The sequence below is a fragment of the Populus trichocarpa genome, chromosome 13, assembly GCF_000002775.5.
Source record: "Populus trichocarpa isolate Nisqually-1 chromosome 13, P.trichocarpa_v4.1, whole genome shotgun sequence".
Taxonomy (NCBI): domain Eukaryota; kingdom Viridiplantae; phylum Streptophyta; class Magnoliopsida; order Malpighiales; family Salicaceae; genus Populus; species Populus trichocarpa.
In genome coordinates, this window is record NC_037297.2 from 13,085,607 (window position 1) to 13,110,267 (window position 24,661).

The 24,661-nt window shown below is 30.8% G+C and overlaps 1 protein-coding gene, 1 long non-coding RNA gene and 1 pseudogene across 2 annotated transcripts in view; all 3 read right to left on the reverse strand.

Annotated features, from left to right (window-relative positions):
* Positions 1-2,383: 2,383 nt before the first annotated feature.
* LOC18104550 (uncharacterized) overlaps positions 2,384-24,661 on the reverse strand; it is a 64,706-nt gene continuing 42,428 nt past the window's right edge. Inside the window, exon 4 of the long non-coding RNA XR_008057092.1 lies at positions 2,384-3,476. This is a non-coding gene — a long non-coding RNA (uncharacterized LOC18104550). The remainder of the gene's footprint in view (positions 3,477-24,661) is intronic.
* On the reverse strand, positions 2,549-7,452 carry LOC112323820 (uncharacterized; annotated as a pseudogene).
* LOC18104545 (trans-resveratrol di-O-methyltransferase) lies at positions 12,458-14,013 on the reverse strand. Its single transcript, XM_006376328.3, is given in 3 exon segments — positions 12,458-12,905; positions 13,204-13,803; positions 13,805-14,013. Coding segments are annotated over 3 exon segments (1,080 nt in total). The 5' UTR covers positions 13,976-14,013; the 3' UTR covers positions 12,458-12,596.

Consider the following 24,661-nt stretch of genomic DNA (forward strand, 5'->3'; position numbering starts at 1 on the left):
CAAATCAAAATTTTATAAAATACAAAAATAAAACTGAAACCGGTTCAAACCAAACAATTTCAGTTTGGTTCAATTATTTTATATTAAAAACCAAAACCCAACCGACCGGTTTTGGTTTGGTTCGGTTTGGTTTCGGTTTGGTTCGGTTACGTTTCGGTTCGATTTGGTTATTTTATATTAAAAGCCAAAAACTATATTGTTATTTAGGGTTTTTTTTTTACTTTTCTAGTGGGTTTGGTTTTGGTTGAGTTCGGTTTTTTCAGTTCGGTTCAGTTTTTCAGTTTCAAGCTTATGAAACCAAACAAAACCGAATATTTTTTAAAATATTCTAAAAGATTTAATCGGTTTTTTCCATGTTTGAGTTTTTTCAATTATTTTGTTTTTTATTTTCTCGGTTTAATCGGTTTTTTAATTTTTTTGTTCATCTCTACATGGCAGACATATCTAGAGACTCGGATGATTTGGGTTTAAATTGATTTAAATTGAATAATAAAAAAACAATTAACCTAATTTGACCTAATTAAAAAGCTTAAATGATTTGAGACTGGGTTGTCCTAGGTAAAACTCGATTAAAATTCTATTAATAATTTTAAAAATAAATTATTAAAATAACATTATTTTAATATATATATATATATATATATATATATATATATATATAATGTCCATGTAAATTAATCCTCTCCTCCTAGCTCGTGATTTTTTTAAAAAAATATGCAATACTCTTCATCAATATATCTGTACATCCATTTAAAAAGAAAATTATAACTGGTCTTCCCTGCTTAAGTTTGAATTGGTTCGAGGTCATGCCCTAAATAAGAAGTCTTCTTTAGGGCTCGAGAAGCAAGACCGCACTTGGTCATATAAATAATCCTTTCTAAAAGATTGAAAATTGGATCAGTCTTGACTTGGTTTTTACCTATATACCCTTGAAAGATTATCCCTGACGACAAGGAAGAAGATTTGGAAAAATTTACCGGAACAATAATCAAATTGTTTTTGAAAACAAAATCAAAAGGAAAAAATCAATTTTGTTCACATAAAATTAATTTGAAATTAATATCAACAACAATTAAAACATGCAATCAACAACTTCTATTGTCTAATGATGGTTCTGATACAACTATTGGTTTTTTGAATATTATACACGCAACAAAAATTATAAAATAAAATTATTCGGGAATTCCTAGAATCTATTTAGATAGATCTAAAGTTTTTTAGAGATTTATTACCTGAAATCTGATTTTCTTCGGGTTTGAACAATTTCTTAAAGACTGAGTTGTTGCAAACCAGAAGTCGTTCAATTGTCCGGTCTTCAAAGATAATTCACTCGAACCACCCGTGACAAATCTCATAAATTCCTATTTAGAAGAGAGGGATTTTTATGTCTAGAGAACTAGCTCTATTATTGTATTTACGTAGTTTTTATGTCTAACAGACAACCGCTCCTTTTTTTAATTACAAAATAATAGGCCTAGCTTTATATTTACAAGGAATTCTAAAAACCCTATAAATGACAAAATCTCTATTTTCCCCTTAAATAATATACATATATTATTTAAGGATAATTTTAAAAATTTAATCAATCAAGTCCTTACTTGTTTTTCTCTAAATCTAAAAATATAATCTCTGTATTAATTATATTCTAATTCTTAATTTCTAAAATATATTTTAATTAAGTCATACTTAATTAAATCATCACAGTTTAATTTCTGACTAATGGTTTTTAATGTGTATGACTCATTAGGTTTCTACTATGTTGGCCCAAATATAAATTATAATTCTAATTAAATAGAATTGAATAAGTGAAACAATTTAATTTATTATCAATTCAACAATTGATTAATTTATATTTAAAGATTAGGTATATCATCTAACAACATGTCATGATCCCCTCAATATTAGAAAAATCATCAGTAGTTTGACTTAACCTTTCAGTGACCGATTTCCTAGTGTAATTAATATATTTTCATCAATAATGTTCTGATTTAACATTAAAGCATGGAGTATGTCTGTCATGTTAAATCATGTTTGTTCTCTACATAATAGTCATTGATCGTTTGATTAAATTTTGAAACTTTTTTCAAATCTCATTCTATCTTGGCCAAGGATTTCTTGAGAATAGATGAAACATTTTCTCAAATTCATCTAGAATGATGAATCTTCTCTTGATCACTCAAATACCTTCATATGGTTCATGTTATACCTCATATCTTCCCTTTCATTACCCCGATTAAGATAACATGTAACAGGATCATAGCATAACATTTTTTATATAAGATGATTTAGTGATCTTAAATCTAAGAATCACTTAAACAATCATCATGTGAGCCTTTCTATAAACATATGTTATTTTTCTATATAAAATTCTCATATAATTCAGTTTAGTATAAATATATATAACAAGCAATTATATTAACATTTCTTTCAAACAACTACATCATCTTTACTTCCAAATGAACAGAACAAAAGATCCAAAAACCAAGAAGAAAAAAGATGAAGGGGTAGCATTCCATGCAGAAATGCACCATGAAAAATAACCATGGAATGAAGAAATGATTCACAAATAATCTACCAATATTCTTATTTGGTTGAAGAAGCGGCGTCTTGATTCGGATGATGAAGAGAAAACTAGAATAGCTTTCATCAATTAAATCTATCATAACACATGTTGACAGACTCATAAATCCGCATGTATCGATTTATAATCCACAAGAATCAAATGCTAGTCCCCAAACACGTAACTAACAACCACGCAAAAGAAAAGCAAGTGATTGGTGGCTTGATCATCATCTACCACCAACTTTGTTGTTTGCACATCTGCTGAGAATCCTCGGCATTTCATCTCATTGATAAGTTGCCCTGCCCTTAGATCCTTGTGCTGGAGAAATCCTCGGATAAAAACATTATAAGAACAATTATCTGGTGGGCGGCCATCCTCTTTCATTAGTCTGAAAGCTTTGTATGCTTCATCTAGCAATCCCTCTCTACAAAGTCCATTCATTACTAAAGTCAAAACCCGAGCATCAGGCTGCAACCCTTTGACTGAGTTCCGAAAACAACTCCGATGCATCTTTAAGCTTCCTAGATCTGCACATGGCAATGATTATGATATCATAGATCACCAAATCATGAGACTTCAAGTAACTTTTTTGCATGTCATGAAATAGTCCCAACGCTTGATCAAGATACCCTTGTTTTCTTAAGCCATCAAGCAAAGTTGAGTAGGTCATTAAATCTGGGAAATGGCTTTGGGCACGTATATCCTTGAAAAGCTCTTTTGCTTCCAAAACTCTCCCTGCCTGAAACAAGCCACTTATAAAAGTGGTATAACTAACATTGAAAAACAAGCCACTTATGATCTTGATATCTCGCCTTCTTTTTCTTCTTTCCTCTAGATGCATAGCATTATGCTTGTAGAAAACGGATCTGAAATGTTTATCCACAGATGCAAAAATTATACTGAAACACCAAACCTAATATCCATGATAGTTGTTTTCTTTTGAACAATAGATACATGATGCTTGAAGAGGACATGAAAAAATTACAGACAATAGAAGATTCTAAATTCACTCGAGAAATTATTCAACACAATTTATTATTATATGCATGCTTGGAAAGTGTATGCACGCACCAGCACAAGCTCAAAAGTAAATGCTAGGAAGAGGGGAGTATGGAAAAGTGATTTTTAAAAACCTAAACGCTCACCTCCTCCCTTAGTCTGTTCTGAACTTTGTTAGTTACACAATTTGCTGTCATACTCCTCGGCTTCATTGATGGCATTTCTCCTGCAGAAAATGAGTGTGAAATTTTTATCCATGTGAACATTATGCAAGTAACCATAATTTGTAGTCATGATATCTCAGTCACATACAACAAACAAGAAAGAAAAGTATGACTTGATTCTAGAAACTGAGGAGGCTAGTCAGTAGCATCGGCACGTCTCAAACAAGGCAGTCGCTTTGATTCTGATGAATAATATATAATAGTGCTCAATGACCACTCCATGTGAGTATACTTCAATCTTTTAGTATGGCAGGCTTTGCAGGAAACCCTTATTTAGGTCATTGTGAAGGTAAAGTCCTGGTTAGTTGTACAATTTTTTTATTTTCTTTGGCATTATATTTCCTAATCTACGATTTTTCTCGAATTTTTTTACCATTACATGGTGTAAAGATCAACTATGTTACACCATAAATGGCAGAGTATCATGGCTACATGGATTACCATGGACATGTAAGAGTAAAAACGGTGGTCCGGGTATGTGGTTGCATTTGCATCCTTTAGCATCTAAGGTTTTTTAGTGCCAAAACAGCAACTGAGAGGACAAAAGTTAAGCAAAGAAACTAGGGAATCAGTAACATGAACAAGTGCAAACAATAGAGGATCACACATGAGTAAGTGCACTAGCATGCACAATAGCCACATTCAAATAGCTGGAGCCAGCATTGACAGAAAACAACTAGGATACCATCAGCTCAACATGACCAAAAAAGTAGCAGAAGTTTTGAGTTTTCCTAAGAAAATTACGTAGAATTCCACAAATTTCTCACACGTTTTTGCAACATGACACAAAATCACCACCAATTCAAACTTATGAGGCCATTTTTCTTGGCATCATTTCAAGGGTGGACCGTGTGTTGAGTTCTGGCCAACTGTCCAACGTAAGAAGTAGTGACTTTGCAGTCAAACCAAAGTCACCTTAACAGGGGACCCAATAAGGCTACAACCCATTTTTTGATCTTCAATACATGACACTACTAATGAACATTTTCAGCTTATAATGTAAAGTTCAACATGCAGAATGAGATGAGGCAAAGCACTTATAAAGCTTGGTGAATGCCTGCACTGAAAGTCTCATAGTTAGTGTCTTGATCATGATGTTAATTGAGAGAGTTTAAATCTCTATAAGGGGTGCACAAGCATACAAAATCCCATAAGTTTTGCATTAACAAAATACCTGAAGATTTGGATCAATGTATCCCACTTGTTCGGTTTCTTAAGTACATCAACCACATGTCCCATCAAGATAATTGGAAAAATCCATTAGAAACAAGAATTGCAATGAACACAGATATTTTGGTATGTGCTGCTTGAAAAACTAGATTGTGATTTTCATTCTAAATAAGATTCAGATATGGACTCCTCGTATTTGATAATTCATGATGAAGTTCATCAACTACTGCACAGTAAAACTCTAGATACTGAAAACAGGGCAAATTATCATTTCCAGCAACTCTCGTGATACCCATACCAGAATTCTACAGATATATGCTCGATTGCAAGTATTTCTACAAGTATTTTTTTGGCTCACCCAACAAGTATTTCTACAAGTATCTTTTTGGCTCACCCAATTACAAAAGTTAACACTTTTAATCTGAACAGTCACTTTCCACAATTTTGGCTCCACAGCGCACTCTTCTTGATGCGCTCGCTCTGCTTACATTAACTCTTTTATAATCCACTCCTACTGGCCTGCTTTTTTTCCTTCCTGCCTTGGGAGAATTACCACTTTCAAAATAAGATACAACAACTTCTTTTTTGCCTCCCTTTTTCGTTTAATTCTTGTAGACGAACCTCTTTGGTGGTTGGTTTACACCATAAAGGCGACTGAAGTAATAAAGTGGGTCAACATAACAAGATGATGAAGACACAATAACTTTCATGTTAGTTGGTTGGACTCTGCAAAGCATAAGTGATCAGAGTAAGGAACTGAAAACATGTACTGGTGATACCTTTCTGCATATGCTAAATTACCGTCCAACTTATCAGACGGCTGTTTTTTTTTGTAACGAGAAGTTAAGAGAGAACCGAAAAGATTGTCATCTCCTTTAACATGTTTCAGCACCCATGGAAGACCAGATGGCATGATTCCTATTGTTGGCCGCATTGTGTTTAATCCCTCTAAAGTTTCAACGCTGAGACTGTAACAAGGAACTGCTCGGACTCTTGTTAGAGAATTTTTAGTTGTGAATGTGTCATGGAATCCAAGAAGATGCATGGTTTGTAAACGCTCTAGCCACAACCAAATCTTCAAAGAAGGAAAGGAAATTAAAGCTAAAACAAACATGAACCAAAAATAGTTCGTAAATGTAATTTGCAAGTAGCTCACTAAATTTCATTCAACAACTACTTTCTTGTAAAACGATAAGAAAATATGGGTGCCCTAGAATTATAATAAAAACAATAAACAGTCATGGTAACTGAGCTAAGAACTTTGTTCTGTGGTTTACAGAAACACTTCCTTCCTAATCCACGCATATAGAAGATTAGAATTTTCCATCAACATCAACGATGATTGTACCTTTATGTTAAGCACACGTGAAATGTGAATTAGAAGCTCTTCTTTCCCCAAAGTATCAATCCCAATAACGATGTCATGCTCCAGATGAGAAGCAATGATATCAACAACCTGTCATTACCAAGTAATTTAACTAGTAAGAAAAGTTGTATAACTGATCTGTTTCCTATTTTGAAACACTGTAATCTCCGCTAAAACCATAAACTCAAAATAAATCTACCTACTTTCATGACTATTCCTAAGACACGAATACTAATCAATTGCTCACTATATTTTCTCATTTTCATCACCAACAATATTTAGCTCTTTATCCATGCTTCATCTTTATTAACCGGTATCCATTCTCAGCAATGCACATTAATCGTCAACACCTACCAAAAAACACTCAAAGAAAGAACTGCTATGTGAATAAGAAGTATGTAAATCCTACCTGTTGAGCAGCAACTTCTCGAGTGGGAAAATCATAAGACGGATTACAATACGTATTATCCAAGTAAAGAACATCAACCGTCTCATTCTTGAGAACATTAAGTAGCCTGCTCCTCGCATCCTTTGCCCTCTTGCTATCAACTTCCCATTGAAAATCCCCCGTATACATCAAGCATCCAAACTCCCCGCGAAACAAAAACATGACCCCTCCTGTTATAGTTCAATCCCATCAAATCTCCATAGTCAACCATCCAAAAAGTGATTTCCTGAAGGTAATGATTTCTTTTTCCGAAATCGATTCCCAAAATATCTCATGCATTGCGATTGAATAAGCAAGCGAACTCGGCCGGTGGGTTCCGGGATAAAAAAGAAAACATAAACAAATTGGCTTACCAGGGCAATGGTGGGTGTCGAGAGCCATGACATGAGCGGTGATTTGAGATCCGATGGTCGGAGAAATAAGAGAAAAAGAATGCTAGATGTGGAGATCGACAACGCGAAGTAGAGAAAGGTTGAAATCAGGGAACTTGAAAGGTAAGAGCTTAGCGGTTAGTTTAGAGCAAAAGAGAGGACCTTTTCCCCATTTTGAGGTCAAGCCTTGAGTGTGGTCCGTGTGTAAGTGAGTCAAGAAGTATGCTTGGCTTGACTTGGTGAATCGGTCCACTGATATCAAGCCTTTCTCCATCGAGATTCGAGAGAGGAAGAGGTTTTGATTTTTCATTTTGCGGGGAAATTTGATTTTATTTGAATTATTTTTTGATTTATTTTATCTTATTGAGACACAGCGCATGTGTTTTTTATATTTCGGAGGTAGAAAATTTGAAGAATGAAATCTTATAAGATGTGCTTGATCATATTCAAATAAAAAATCAATAATTATGAGCTAATTAATATTTATCTATCGTATAAGAATTTTGGATTATCTAAATTTAATCTTAAAAAAAGCCTAAAAAAATAGGAAATTCATGTTTATTTGTTGTGCATTAAGAAACATTTCACCACTCATTCATTGTTTTATTATTCACATATTGTTCATTGCTTTTTTATTTTATTTTGATTGTTATTTTTTTTTTCAATTGTATATTTTATAGCTAAATTAATAATCAATTTCTTATAATTTACAATTAAGAGTTAAAGTTCTAAGTTAGATGATTAAAGTTCAAAACACGGAAAAACCAAGTGGCCAATAATAACTTTGAGAAAAAAAAAGTATTTTTAATCCCAAAAAAAAACGTTCATTATGGTGGTTTTTTCCATGGATAATTCCAGAAAAATTACATTTATACTTAGATGTTTGGGATGTGGTAGCGGTTACTTTTCAAAATGTTTTTCATTCTAAAACACATTAAAATAATATTTTTTTTATTTTTAAAAAACAATTTTTGACATTAGCACATTAAAATGATCTGAAAACATCAAAAACATATTAATTTGATGTAAAGAAAAAAATAAATAAAAAATATATTTTTTTAAAGCGTTTTCCGACCGCAGTGTCAAACACTATTTAGGCAATTGAGAGTTGCAGGGGTGTTTTAGGCTTCTTCTTTTAATTTCCTCCTTAAAATTAGCTCGAAATGGGCTTTGAAGGTAAACCACCTAACTGATTTTTCTTTTCTTTTTTTTTTAATATTATTGGGCCATGCTTTTCCAGCACAAGCCTTTTTCTATACAGACCTAGTGTGCGTCCAACCCAATTTTTCTTAATACCTTTCCTTTTCAATGATTTATTGTTTTCTTAATATCAATATTATTACAATACTTAATGATTTTTTTCCATGATTTTAGCTTTTTTATTTATTAAAAATCAGTGTAGAAAAATAATGATTATGGTAAAAATAACGATAATAATCAATTTTTTCTATAATAATTGAGGCTTGAGGATAGATAATATATAATACTAAAATAGAGTTAATGTAATAACTATTTGTTTCTCTTAATAAATTCAACATTGACTTTAGATTAAATTCAGAATAATAAGGATTTATTTGTTGATAATTTATCATTTTTGGCGAATTATGTGTTGGTTCAAAATTGATCATGTTTCTTAATTAATATTTTCATTTTTCTATGTAAATTAATATTTTATTTCACATGATAAAAATAAAAATAATATTATAATAAATGGATACGATACAAGTTTTTAGTGAAATGATTTATGAGGCTTAATTCCAGACACCTTTAGTTACACCACTCTTGTAAAGAGGCTTGTTTAAACCCTCGTTTGATATTGTATTTTAAATAGGGTTAGACAAAATTTAAATATATATTTTTTATATTTTTTAATGGTTTTAATGTGCTAATATTAAAAATAATTTTTACAAAATAAAAAAAATATTATTTTAATACATTTCCGAATGAAAAACACTTTAAAAAACAATCACTACTACACTATCAAATACCACTAACTAACACTGGGGTTTGAAAGGAAATGATTGCCAAGGGCATCCCCAGATTTGATGACTTACTCAACGCATGATGGCTTTTGTGAAGTTCATTAAGCGGAAAAGGTGACGTAATAGCTTCATACAAGGTATTATTAGTCTTGTCGAAGTCTAAAACAAGCCACCAATCACTGGCATTTGTTTCTTGTAGGTTATAAACTGATACATGCAGGCTTATGTGTCTGTCAGCATGTGATTTTAATCCCATGATCAAGTATCATGTATCTGTTGTTCAAGAGAAAACAATCATCCTGTGGTGTTCCTATATAATTCTTGCATATGCAATGGATCTAGGGGAAAGGGAGGAAAGAGAGGTGAAAGATTAGATCGTGAATGAAGCTGAAGATTGTAAACAAGCTGCAAAGTGTAATCTTCCTAAAATAAATCACTCATACTATCTAGTACTTGCACTCACTTTCACTGTGTTAGCACTCAACCTTGTTGTGTTTAGCTCTCTATCTCAAAAAAAAAAAAATTGCCTCTCAGCTTGTAGGAAGTAAGCTCTGATACCACTGTTAAAGCTGCAAATAAAAGTATAACAATAGCAGCAAAGAATAAAGGGATAAATTTTCATAAATCCAATAGAATGGTAGATAATTTAACGTTTAATTGAACATTATTTACTTGTGCTGAATAAGTCTTTCAAAAATGATTGTTTAAAAAATTTAAGTGGCAAATGATGGTGCAATGTTTTTATTAAAAAAAAAACTAGCATGTATATTGCACACTTCAGCATTCCAACCATTTTGGTTTGTCAAAAAACTAGAAATCATAGCTATTTAGCCCTAGCTAGATAGTAAGAAACCTTGAATTGCAGACCCTGACCCTATCCTTACTTACCTCATTTTGTCTGAACATTTATGTATTTTTAAGTTCCCAAGTCGTCCACACAAACTTTTCATGCGTGCAATATGTTTTATGCATGAAGTGCTTTCTCTATATAGTCTTAACACCATTTTTCTAGCTAATGGTTATTTTTTGGTATTTAATATCGATATTTTCACTAATGGCACATACATATAGCACAACAACTAGCAACCAACTGATGACTCTGTTTTTTAAGAAAATTTACCAATAATCTGATTATGAATCATTTAAAAGCAATAGAAAAGGTACTCAAATATTTGGGATACACATTAGACTATGGACACTATTGTGCTAGTTACCCTAGAGTACTAGAAGGGTATAGTGATGCATATTAGATATCTAATACTAAAATTTCAAAATCCACTAACAGATATGTCTTCACACTTGGTGGAGTAATTATGTCCTAAAACTCCTCTTAGAAAAAAATTGTATCATAAGATACATGCATGATGGGATCAAAGTTTATTGTTCTTGATAAAAGTGAAGAGGTAATCGAGAGGCTTTGAAATTGCTTAGGGGATATTCTATGTTGGCCAAAATCAGTGCCAGTAATTTATGTCCATTGCAACAACCAGTCTTGAGTTGGAAGCAATATATAATGCTCAATCTAGACATATACATCATTGACATAATACCATTAATTAAATACTTGTTATCAAATGAAATTATTTTCATTGACTATGGAAATTCAAAGTAAAATATTGCAAACCCATTGACCAAAGATTTATTGATAGATCTTATGTATAATTCATCAAAGGGTATTGGTTTAAAAAATTTAAAAATAAAAGAGTGTAATGATGGTGACAACAACTAGTTGATTAAAGATCTCAAAATCCAGGTTCAAATAGAAAACCAAGTCATATAATATTTTCTGTAGCATTAAAAAATTATTATTTCCTGCTTATTCTTATGATGAAATAGGTAGTAGTTGTAGTGTGATAAAAGGGTGAGTTGTGCTCTTATTTATTTTTATATATTGGTTTATCAAGTAGAGTATAAATGAATACTCTTAATGAAAAATCACATATATAAGTGAGAAATGTGGTTATTTCTTTGAGAACTTTAATGAAGGAAAATTTATGTAAAACATCCATAAATCCAGGATTTGTTTAGTGCCAAAATAAACATAATAATGAGAACCAAAGTAAATATCTAGGTAGAAAACTATGTGAATATTATTGTCTTGGTTTACACAAAAGGTTGAAAGTTTAAGACATCGCGTTCTCTATTTAATGGAGTAAATCTAATAGTTTTTCACTAAACAATATTCAAAATTAAAAGAAACCTATCTTGATGTGATGATCTACCAAATTAGTATCTCTTTATCAATTTTCAAGTCTTTTATACTAACCAAATTAGTATCTCTTTATCAATTTTCAAGTCTTTTATACTACTCGGGTAATTTTCATTCATATGAAGGATTGTTGAAATTTGTTTTAATAAAATATGATTAAAAGGCATATCTAAGGTCAAATTAAAAATGGAGTCCACTCACTTTTAAGGTCAAATCTTTATTAAAAAGTGGAGTCCAACAAAATTTCATTAATATGAAACATTAACATGATTAAAATAAGTTATGGGTGAATGAGAAATTGATCTCACAGAACTATTGGTTGACATGTTTTTATAAAACCAAAAACCCTTTATGCAACATAGGAAAGAAAAAATATTTTTTTTTTAGTTTATACAGAAGGATGTTAAGGAGTCATAAATGAGTCTTAACAAAGTAGTATAGGTTTAACCCACAAACGCGTGATCAAATCAGCTAAGCTATGGCTCGAGCTCCTAGTTCCAGGTTTTAGGTCCTCAGTCTTGGTTTTGGGTTATTTTTTCCTAACATATTTTGATCTTGAATTTGGGTTTATTATAAAATAATTCTTTGGCTCATAAATAATTATTTTTTGCTAGCCTATTTTTTTGTCCAATCCAGCCCATGAATCTAATTAGTTTTCTTCAAGAAGAGTTTCTTTAAATCGTATTAGTTTTTTCAACTCAGTTCATCAAATTTAAAGCCAAAACATTAATGTTTAATTTTGATTTTATGACGGTTAATCAAAGTTAATAATGGTGGAAATCAATTCTAGTAATCATCATTATTAATTCTTTATCAGTTTTAATTCCAAAATCCATTATAAAAAAAGGGTGAATGAAGAGTTTCTTGCATTGTTTATCCTGATTTTATATATTCTTACTCACCTCAGTTTTTAAAGTTATCTCTGTACTTTCTGAACTTTGTTTTTTCTTCTAATCTAGAGTTTAGACTTAATTTTATTAAGAGATAATTGAGTCTAAATAAGATGTTGTTGTTGGAATCTTAAAAAATATATTGTAAAGATCTTAGTTGCGCTAAGTGAGGAGCAATGAAATATTAAGGATAAAGAATTTATTATGACGAGACGACGACAACAACAGTAGCAGCAGCAGCAACAACAACTTTATTATTTTACATATGAACATTATTTTGGACAAAACCATAATATCATGAATTTTCACAAAACCATAATATCATGAATTTTCACACTTAAACATAACAAAAGCAAAACATTACTAAGATCTTATCAAGGATAAAGCTCAATGAGAGCTCTTGTGCCTAGCACAGGGTGTATCTTATAATTGAGGAAACCAGCATCAAAGAAGAGCTTAGCCCACTCCTTTTCATTTCTCTCCATGCCACTAAAACCCACCATCAATTGTAGATCAAAAAGTAGCTGCGTTTCAATTGACCCCTCGTCTCCATTCAGGTTCTCTCTCACCATATCTATAATTATCACCTTCCCAGCTTTCTGCTGTCCCGTACTCATAATTGCTTGTTTGCATCGTCTAAGTATTTTCACGCAGTCTTCATCACTCCAGTCATGCAGTATCCACTGTTTTTCATTTGCCATAAGATATGTAGCATGAATAAATGAAGACGGGAAAAAAAATCCTAAAGGAAATAGAAAACATAAGATGCATGTATATAGAAACTCCGTAGTATAGATTTTTGGGTTAGAGATGATGTCCATCTTTGAATATAAATCTTCATATGCATGTGTTCGCAGAGGTCAGGAATGGAATAGTTTATATATGTGTCAAAATATAAGCCCAAGGATGGACGTGTATATATATATATATGCAAATTTAATATATAGTGGTGGTATAAGAATACTGTTAAAATTAATTTACCTTGAGTAAAATTGCGTCTGCTGGAGGAACTGCCTCGAACATATCCCCCCCTACATACTTCAAATTTTTGCTGCCTTGCAAGTCAGAAACCACATGGGGGAGATCAAACACGGTGCAGTCCATGTGGGGAAATGCTTCAGCAATGCCCTTGGCCATAGTTCCTAAGCCTCCCCCGACATCCACCAAAGAATTCACCCCATCAAAGATGCCTTTACATTTGCATACAACCACCTTACTAACTAGTATGCTATCTCTAGCCATGGCATCATTAAAGAGATTGTTGATTCTTGGATCTTGGCCAGCGTACTCCCAAAATGTATTTTCATGGGCAACACTAAATGCATTGCGATCATCATTTTGGAACCAAGTGCTCAAGCAATCCCATGGTTTTGTCAGAACTGGGTCGAGAAACACAAGTAAAAGAGGTCTCATACTCCAGGGATTGTCCTTGAGTAGGAGACGAGTGGATTGGGTAAGGGAATAGGCATCTTGGTTGTGAATGTCATTAAGATTTTGCTGGGAAAAGAAACCAGAGTGCACGAGAATACGCATAAGGCGGTGGACATATTGAGCTTTTGATGGGTGGATTGGTAGGGCAGAAAACAAGCTCAGAGAGGGTCATGGGTTTGCCATGTTTTTGGATCACATCTGGTATGCCTAGTTGAACAGCACATTTCAAAGTCATGGAGTTTATGAAGTAGAATATATGATTCCACACATGAGTTTGAGCTTGAAGTAGCTCACTAGCACTTTCCTCATTAATCAACTCCATTGATTTTTAAGTAGTATATATGCTGTTATCTCGCCATATTTATAGGAGTGAAACTTGCTGTAACCTTGGAGAAGGCTTAATTTCGCAACTGTTGTATACAATAAAAATATTAAAAGGATAAATTCTTAAATAACAAATGATTTGATTTCAAATGCTATTAGAGTTCTGTTAATGATAAGAATTTGTATTAAAAGATAAATTCTTAAATAACAACGGGTATGATTTGATTTCAGATAAGCTATTAGAGTTCTGTTAATGATAAGAATTAATTTGACTTAAAAGACATAAAAGTCTTGGATTCAAATCTCACTTTTAAATAACTTTTATAGTTATGATTAATTATTATACATAATAATAATCCTTATTGTCTATCTTCAGCTAATTATACGTAGTTATGTCCCATGTTATCACTATTTGTTGATAAATAAATCAAGTGGTTTTAAGTTAGAAGTTAGATAATGCTTGGTATTGTGATAGTTTATATTTTTTTGTTTATAAAAAAAAATTATTTGATTAGTTAAATAATTTTTGCTTTTTACACCGAGTTTCAAACTTTGATTTTGTATAATAAACGATATTCATGAAAATATACTTTTTATTCATTTTATATACAAAAATCTATTATATAGTTATTTTAACAAAACATATATTTTTTAAAACTTAATTTTTTAAAACCATAACTAAAATTATTTTACTAAATATATTTTTTAATGTAATTTATTTTTTAAATATAATAAATATTTTTTTCATCTTAAAAAAATATCTTTCATACTATTTAAAGTGAAAGCTACTATGGTGGGCTCCGTGATGAATGGCTAAAAGAATATAGAAGGTATTATAATAACCCTACATATCTAAGATTTTAAAAAAATTGATAATTATTAATTAATCTCTTATGTATAGTCCAAAACCATTACCAGATTTAATAGTTTTATCAATAGAAATTTATATCGATATTTACACTAATATTTTATCTGTGATTATTTTACCGATGGAATCACGGACGAAAACTATCCATCGAAAAAATATTCATCGGTAATTTCTGGTCTGTCAATAATAAATTTACCAATAGTTTTACAGACGGATTATGCAAGCCAAAACAAAAATTTTCCCGCTTCAATCCTTCGGTATTATTTAGCATATCACCGACAGAATAACCGTAGGTAAATCTATTGGTGAGTTGCAGTGGCATTTACAGTAATTCTTTTCTGACTCTCTGGAATATATTGATGGAATTATTTCATCGGTGATTTAACAGTTGCAGTGGCATTTACAATAATTTATTTCCAACTCTGACATATACAAACAGAATTATTTTGTCGGTAAGCCCGTCAATACTAATTTAAAAATATTTTAAAAAATTCTATTGAACAGAAATAGAAAATAATTTTAAATTTTAATTAATATAAAATTCAAATATTTAAAAATCAATTATCTTAATATAAAAATAAAAAAATTATTATAAATTTATACATTCAAGTATAATAAAATTAGAATAGAGGCGGTGTTGGAGGAGGAGGAGGTTAGTCGTCCTCATGACCAATAAGGAGGTGCACATGTACCGTCCATCTGTGATCTCATATCCATAATCATTTAACGGAGTTCTTGTAGAGAGTTGTTCATATTTTTCATTAAAATGGGTTGTATGTTCTTACACTCCTTAATCTAATAGGTCGCGAACTTCAGAGATTGAGTGCTCAAGAACGATTACGAACACCCAACGATTGAAACACTATGGGACGTCTGCAAGTTCTCGGCTAAGTGTTAGAGAGTCCATACGATCGATTTCTATTGAGTCCATCGGCTTATAATTTACTGTGATTTCTATCGAGTCCATAATGGTTCATCAGAATCTTTTAAAAGATCAAAAAAATCTTATTGCGTCTGTATTAGGTTCTTCATCTACTATTGGACATTAACCGACATGACCTTGATTCATTCTCATCATATCCATAATCATATTTCTATAAGGATTATTAGTCATCTACAACTTCATGCACATTGCTAGCAGTAGAAGTTGACTCAGTCATCCTTTCTATCACGATCTCAAGAGTAACATCTGGTTCTCCGTGTGCATACTAACAGATGTATTGCTCAATAAACCCTTTTTGTAAAAGATGCATTGTTACAACATCTGGATCAAGAAAATTTTTATTTTTACATCTCTTGTATGGACATATAATATCACCTCAACTAATTTTTTCGGATTAAATATTGCATAATTAATAAAACCATGAACCCCATTACAATAATCCATCCTTCGTAATTCTTGGAGTGAATCTCGATACATCCATGAACGATCATCCATCACTTTTATCAAACCAATATAAAATAATGATGACAACATGTATTAATTAATTCGTTAACTAAAGAAATTTGCAAAAATATTGGTTTAGCTCAAGCTTATTCAATCTATTTTAATATTTCTCTTAATTCATTATCAATTATCTATATAAATGCAAATTTATACATATTTACCAGAAATTACAATTTGGCAATAAAATTGACAAATATCAAATGGAACCATTAAATAAATCATTATTTATTTCATCACAAAACACCTAAGTTTGTAATTTGACATAAGTTTCAACAATTTACAAACAAATACAATTTTACAAAATATAAAACCAATCATAACATTTACACAACATAAATCCATACAATAAGTTTTTTTGAGAAAAACTTTTAAAACAAGTAAACTTCCAAATAAAATACATATGCTACAAAAATATGCAAAAAATTAACATTTTAAAATTGTGTTCAAATTAAAAAAATGATAGATTTGCTTCCTTAAAGTGGAGAATCTCAATAAAATTTAAATCAGAACATGGATGCTAACAAACTGAGTGTTGTTGTTGCTAGAAAAATTATGGGAGGTTGAGTTATGTTGAGATTGAGATTGAGGGGTGGTTATTTTGTTACATAGAAAAGTTTTACAAAGAAGAAGAAATGGGGGAGAGGGAGAGGAGGGTCGAGCGTTAGGTCATAAATTAAATATTCTCGATGGATTGACCAATAAAATTATTTTGATGGTAACTACGTTAGTAATTTTGTCGGTATAAATGTCACATCACCATATGATTTTTTTTTAATCCCACTGTAATATCGTCCGTAATGTCGTCAGTATATACCGATAAAAGTTTTTCGTTGGGATATTCATGGACAAATTGTATCATCGGTCCAATGTTGTCGGTAATATTGTTTGTAAGAACTTACACATAATCATATTGTTTGGCTTTTTTTTATTCCTTTTGTTTCCACTGTGATTCCTTCGGTATATACCAACAGATTTAGTGATGGAAAAATTTGGTCGGTAAATGTCATTGCAATATACCAATAGACAAATTTTGTTGATATTTTTATTTGTATTTGCTAATTTTTTAGCAGTGAATAATCACAAGACTTTTACTAAAAGAATAAAGATCACGATAGGAAACAAAAATAAATAGTCGATAAACAAATTGTTATGAAGTTCACAAATTTTATTTGTTAATGCATGTCTAGATTTGTTTTCCAAATTTCAAATGATTTGAAGAATCAATGTAATTTATATATATTATTTTTCTTGCCTCACATGTTTTAAAAAAATAAAAAATATAGTAATAACGTAACATATCTAAGTTTTTAAAAAGAATTGATAATTGTTAATTAATTTCTTATATATAGCCCAAAACAATCACAAGACTTTTACTAAAAAAAAATAAGAAATTTCATGATGAGAAAAAATAATAAATAGTCGATAAGCAATTATATAAATCTAAATACAAGATGTAGCTTTATAAATAAAAATAAAAAATAATGTAAGAATTAAGGGCAAGATAATTATAAGAGTCTTTCTAACAAGTTTTTATTTTTTTATTTTTGAATTAAGAGCAAAATAGTTAATTCAATTCATTTCCATTCCAAATACTATAATAAAATTGAATTTTATAATTTAATATTTTATTTCAAATATAAAAACTATAATAAATTATCAATTTAATTCAAATTACAAATGGAATTGAATTCAATTTTATATGTAATTTGATTCTAAATAGGCTATTAAAGTTTTGTTAATGATAAGAATTTGACTTAAAACACATAAAAGTCTTGGATTCAAATTTTACTTTTAAATAATTTGTGTAAATAATTTTTATAGTTATGATTAATTATTATAAATAATAATAATCCTTATTATCTATCATCATCTAATATCTAGTTTTGTCCCATGTTATCACTGTCTGACAATAAATAAATCAAGTGGTTCTAAGTTAGATATTTTTTTTTTATATATTGCTTGGTGTTGTTGTAGTTTATGTTTTTTGTCCAGAAAAAATAAAAAAACTTAGCTAGTCAAATAAATTTTTTTTTATTTATTTACGTGGGGTGTCCGGGTCAGCTTACGCGCACCACGACTATTCCCCAAGGCCCACTGGACATCCTGCAAGCCCAGGAGCAGGTAAGGCACCGCGGGGGTGACAGGCGTGCATATAGAGGGTCGAACCCGGGACGGGGGCGGAACAAGTCCACGATTGACCACAGCAGCTAGACTCTCAAGTGCTAGTCAAATAAATTTTGCTTTTACATGGAGTTTCATTATTGTTATATTTCAATTCTTAATTTTATAGAATATAAGATAATCTACTTTTTATTCGTGAAAATATACTTACTTGTTTTAATTAAATATATATTTTTAAAATTTAAATTTTTAAAATCATAATTAAAAATATTTTTTCTGAATATATTTTTTAATGTAATTTTTTTTAAATAAAATAAATATTTATTTCATCTAAAAAAAATATCTTTCATACTATTTAAAGTTAAAGCCACCATGGGGGGCTCCCCAACCTATGCCTAAAAGCAATATAGAAGTTCGTTCTGTGCTATATTGTTTTTGGTTAAAAATAGCTGGATCCAAAAAAAAAAAAAAAAAAGGTAAAATTGTCATTATCAAACTATGGATATGAAAAGAAAAGTGCAACCACTAGCATATAGAAAGTAGGTGTTTTCTTTACGTAGCTCCCTTCATTCGTGCAAAAGCAACGAATTTCTATTTTATTTATTTATCATGTTATCATCATAAAAATAAATAATAAATTCATTTTATTTATTATTTAAAATAAAATCAATTTTTGTAATTTCATTTTCCAAAATAAGTATTTTATTTATTTATCTCTTTGTAAGCTTGTTTCTAAAATAATACATATTAAAAAATTCCGAACAGAAAAAGAAAAAAAATATTTTTTAATTTAAGGGATATGATTACAAGTGGTTTGGGAAAAAACCTTACAAATTTCTCATAGAATATGACAAACTTGTCCTTCGGAGAGGACAAAAACCACTTCCTGTTCTATCTTATGCACCAAATAGTTTTAAAATAAAGTTGTTCTATCTTTTATATATATATATATATATATATATATATATATTGTGGCCATAAGCTTGCCGACAAACAGCAGGCGAATAGACTTGTAGACATTTCTCAGTACAAGGTCGGAAGGTGGGCTCCCCAGCCTATGGGAAAAAAATTATAAAAATCTTCTCTGGTTTTGTTTTTTTTTTGGTTAAAAATTGAAGGACTCCAGAGAATATGTAAAATTGTTATGAAGTTCACAAATTTTATTTGTTAATCCATGTCTTGATTTGTTTACCAAATTTCAAATGATTTGATGAATCATTTTATTTTATGTATATATTATTTTTCTTGCCAGACATGTTTAAAAAAATCAAAAGTATGATAATAACCCTTTTAAAAAATATTGATAATTGTTAATTAATTTCTTCTGTATAGCAAAACAATCACAAGACTTTTACTTAAAAGGAAGAAAAATCATGATGAGAAAAAATAATAAATAGGCATAAACAACTATATAAATGTAAATACAAGATGTAGATTTATAAAATAAAATAAAAAATAAGTAAAAAAACGATATCAACTCGCATTAACTATTCAAACATGTAACTCGAATAATTAAATCAGAAGCACTCTACCTGACGAAACCACAAAGTACAATCCCTAACCGATCAATTTTTAAATGATGGAATTGGAAAGAAAAATTAAACTATAAAATAAAAGATTCAAAACAAAAAAAATAAATAGCAATTAAAAAAACAATGATAGCCATTGAAATAAAAAAAAATTAGAGGAAAACTAAGATTTTTTTATTGAAGGATGAAATTGAACCACTAAAATATTGAATGATGGAATTGAAAAAAAAACATTAAACTATACAAAAGAATATAAAACAAAAAATATCAATTAAAAGAACAAGAATCAACATGGAAAAATTAAAAGAATAAGGATCAACAAGGAAATAAAAAATAAACTAGAGGACAACTAATTTTTTTTAAATTGATGGTAAAATTGAAAAGAAAATTTAATTTACAAAAGGACAATTAAAAAAATAATGATAAAAATTTAAACAAAAAATAAATTAGAGGAAAACTGCATAAAAGTTTAACAAAAATTTTTATTGAAAGGTGAAATTGAAAAGAAAATCGATTTAACAAAATGATAAAAAAAAAAAGCAAAATTTTACAAAAGGTCCAAGAACAAATTTTTTTTTTAAAAAAACAAGGATCAAATTCGAAATCTCAATAAATTAGGAGGCAACAGTAAAATTTGACCAGCATGAATTTCTAGGGGAGAAGAGAAAAAAGATGAGGGGGGAAATGTCATCGACGTTGCATCGCCATACCAAAGCGACCATGTGCCGCCACAATAGGAAGTGGATGGTGCGACACTTCAAACAACATGGCAAAAAGGAGTTTTGCACCATACACGCCACCGGAACACATTGCACGCACATGTTACTTTTTTAAAATTATATTTCATACTTATTCAAATATCAAATTTACCTACGCCAATATGATAAGAACAAAAAACAAAAAAACAATATAAAAATACAAAAAACCTCTAAATACTATTAGCAACCTACAACCTCATTTTAGCACCAATCTTGTGAGTCGATGGAGTGATAAGGAGTCCCATAAATTATGAGGTGATAAGGATGATCATACTCACAGAAATATCGAAAGAAATATGGTTGGTGACAAGGACTTCCAAATAGTAACAAATTCCTACATAAATGGTAGTTCAATAGATAAAGGAAACTCCAACTAATTGATAACTATATTTGATATTTCCCATCATTATTTAGCTGCAGAATTTGTGGAGATAAAATAGTTATCTTTTCCTTCTTATTTTGTGTAACAACAATGAATGTGTTAGTCTATAAATAGCCTTCTTGGTCAGTGTAGAGGGTATCAATTCAAGTATAATAAAAAGACTTTATTTTCTTGTAGCAATTCTATTTTTTCTCTTGCTACCAGAGCAGGAACAGTCATGTCTTTTATTCTAATCACCATGACCTCGTTGTATTTGAATGTTATAAATTTTGTGACACTAAAACTTACACAATCCATTTACCCACTATGGAGAAAACAAGTTTTAGGGTTAGCAGAGAGCCAAGACATGGTTTATCATCTAACCAATGAAACACCAATCCCAACAAAATATACTACAAATTCAAACACCATGAAAACAGGAAACACTGCACCATAATTGACAAAGGAATTTGTTGCTTGGAAAAAGTCGGATCGCCTTCTCTGGAGCTGGATCATCGGAACCCTCTTTAAAGAAGCTCTTGTCATTGGCTTAGACACAACACTTGCAGTCTGGGAAGCACTGAAAGATGCTTATGCACAGGACTCTCAAGAGTGAGATTTTACACTACGGCAACAATTGACCCACCTTCGCAAGGATGATAACAAGACTGTTGCAATTTCGCTGTCACACAAATTAATTACCCTAGCTTAAAACACAATACATAAGATAGTATAGAGCAAGTAAGGGATCGAACCCACAAGGAAGGTTCAAGTTAGATTTTTATGTTATATGATATGCTACTGGAGGGTTGTGAAGTTATCTAGGCTAAAGCAAAAGAAAACATAAAAATATCAAGCGAAATTAAATAAAATCAGAAAATAATCAAGAGAACAAACATTGGTCACAAGTAAACGTTCACCTACAGAAATCAGAACTAATCATAGAAACGAAACATCAATTTATATTCTGAATATTTATCTCTTCTTAACATTGGTTAGTTAACGGATCCGCCATATAACTAACCCTAGCCATCAAACAAATATAGTGTCCGCACTAGTAATTTAATTCAATGGCAGCCTTAAGAACTAGATAAGTTGATTAATAAAAAAAACTAACTGTTTGCAGTCTATGTTTGATTTGATTGAATGTTATCCCTAAGATTAATAACTCCAGTTATGATATTAAACTTAACAATAGATTGTCTACAATAATAACTTAGAGTCTGCTCTAGCAATTAAAATAAACAATCATAGAAAAAATAAGCATAGAAGAACAAACATATTCATCATATAAACTGGAAAGAAAATGTAAAATAAATCTCACAGTTCTTGAAATTCGAAGGTTTTCGTGTCCTTGCAACCAAGAAAAAGAGTTTAGCATTATATGTTTGTTTAACAACTAATAAAAAAGAAGGAGGAATGCATGATTTCGAGTTTTTTAAAGGAAGGGGGTGTTTTTCTCTTCTTGACTGGCTCTTCCCTTCTCTTCTCTAATTCTTTTTATATCCTAGGAAACCCTAGGCTCTATTTTACAAAATAGTCATCCCTTAAGTCGACAGTTTACATTTAAGTACTTCAATAACTATTTTTCTAAAAAAGAGAAATAGCCTTGCATGAAATCTTCAAGCTTTGACTTAGAGGAGATAAATTACTGAAATAAAAACTTGGATGTCGGTTTAGATGCTTCGGAACGTAATTTGGACTCGTTTCTTCACGAAACCTGTTTGCACGCAGAATTCAGTTGTCATATTTGAAAACTCATATCTCCCTCATATGACATTTTTTTTGGATGAAATTTGGAGAGTTGATATTTCTTTGAGTTTGGAATCCAAAAAAATTAATTTTGCATCAATTGGACTTCTATAGTTCAAGATATTCAAGTTGGAATGATCGAAGGTCAATACTAGCAGATTGCGATATTTGACTTTGAAGGCTGCGATTTCCATGCTCTTCCTTATTTTATTTTCTTGTCTTAGATGTTCAAAAAGGTATAGATGTTAGCTTTTTAATGCCACTGGAATCACTTCATTTCAACCTCTAGAACTCACGCTCTGCACAAAACATCTACTAAAGGTCAAATCTACCATTTACCTCCAATTTACTCCTTTTTGCATCTTTCATCCAAAAGTGCATTCAAAACATAAAACAAAGAATATCAAGACATTTTACATATAAAACATAGGCAAAACATTAGGTAAATATGGGTGAAACTATCAAATAATATGGTTACATCAAATATGCTTATGCACAGGATCATCAGAACCCTCTCTAAAGAAGCTCTTGGACTTGTCATTGGCTTAGACACAACACTTGCAGTGTGGGAAGCACTGAAAGATGCTTATGCACAGGACTCTCAAGAGTGAGAGTTTACACTGCGACAACAACTGACCTACCCTCGCAAGGATGATAACAAGACCATTGGAGATCACATATGCATTTTTTAAAGGTCTGTATGACAATCTTGTTGGTATTGAAAAACCTATACCAGATAAATAAAATGTTTTTTGTCTTCTCACAAGTCTTGGACCACAATATGAAACCTTTACAACAACAATATTGAAACCTCCAAGACCAACCTACTCTAAGCTAATTTCATAATTACAAAATCTTGATCAGCATTGTAACTGGTTTTCAAATCAATCAGATGCATCTCTTTCTCAACTCACTCCACATTTAGCTTTCTATGGTCAGCAACAGAAATAATCTCAAAGTATCATTTCAAGGAATCGCAACAATAACTTTACTTCCCCAAGTCATGGATTTCAAGCACAACAGTTTCGAAACCAAAGTCAAAGCTATCCAGACAATTCAACACCAACTACACAACAATGACGACCACCACCAGGAGAACATCGTATGGTAGCAGCGGAGCTAGATCTATATCGCAATGAAACATATCAATATTATGGGAAACTAGGCCATATTGACAAAATCTGTTGGTAGATACCAAAAAAAAACAACTCAAAATGATGCAATTCCACAAGCTCTTGTAACCCTCACTTTAGACAAATCCATTACCAAAACAGAATGGACTTCTGACACAGGAGCTTGAAATCGCATGATAGGAAAGCAAGGTATGTTGACTAATATTCATAAATACTCTAGATCTAATTCAATCATAATTGGAGATGGTTCTTCTATACCTAGAACAGGTATTGGTGATTCGTATATTAAATAAAAAGATAAGACTTTGCTTTTCATGATGTTCCTTTAGTTCCAAATCTGAAAAAAAAAACTTTCTCTCAATAAGTCAACTAACCTCTCAATTTCCTGTCAATTGTGAATCTTCTGATGTTGATTTTTGTGTAAAAGAATGGAAAACAAGACATCCGCTAATAACAGGGAAAAGGAAGGGTGACTTGTATGTTTTATCCAATGTACCAGAAGCACACTTCTCTTATTGGTTTAAATCTGGCACTATAGATGTTTGGCACCAACGTTTAGGACACCCTCAAGCTTTAGTTGTTTCGTTGTTAAAGAATAGAAGATTAATTGATGTTATAGGTCCTTTACGGACAAAACATTAATGTGATAGTTGTTAATTAGGAAAACTATGTAAACTTTCTTTTGCTCTTTCTGAACATTCTAGTTCTAGCATTT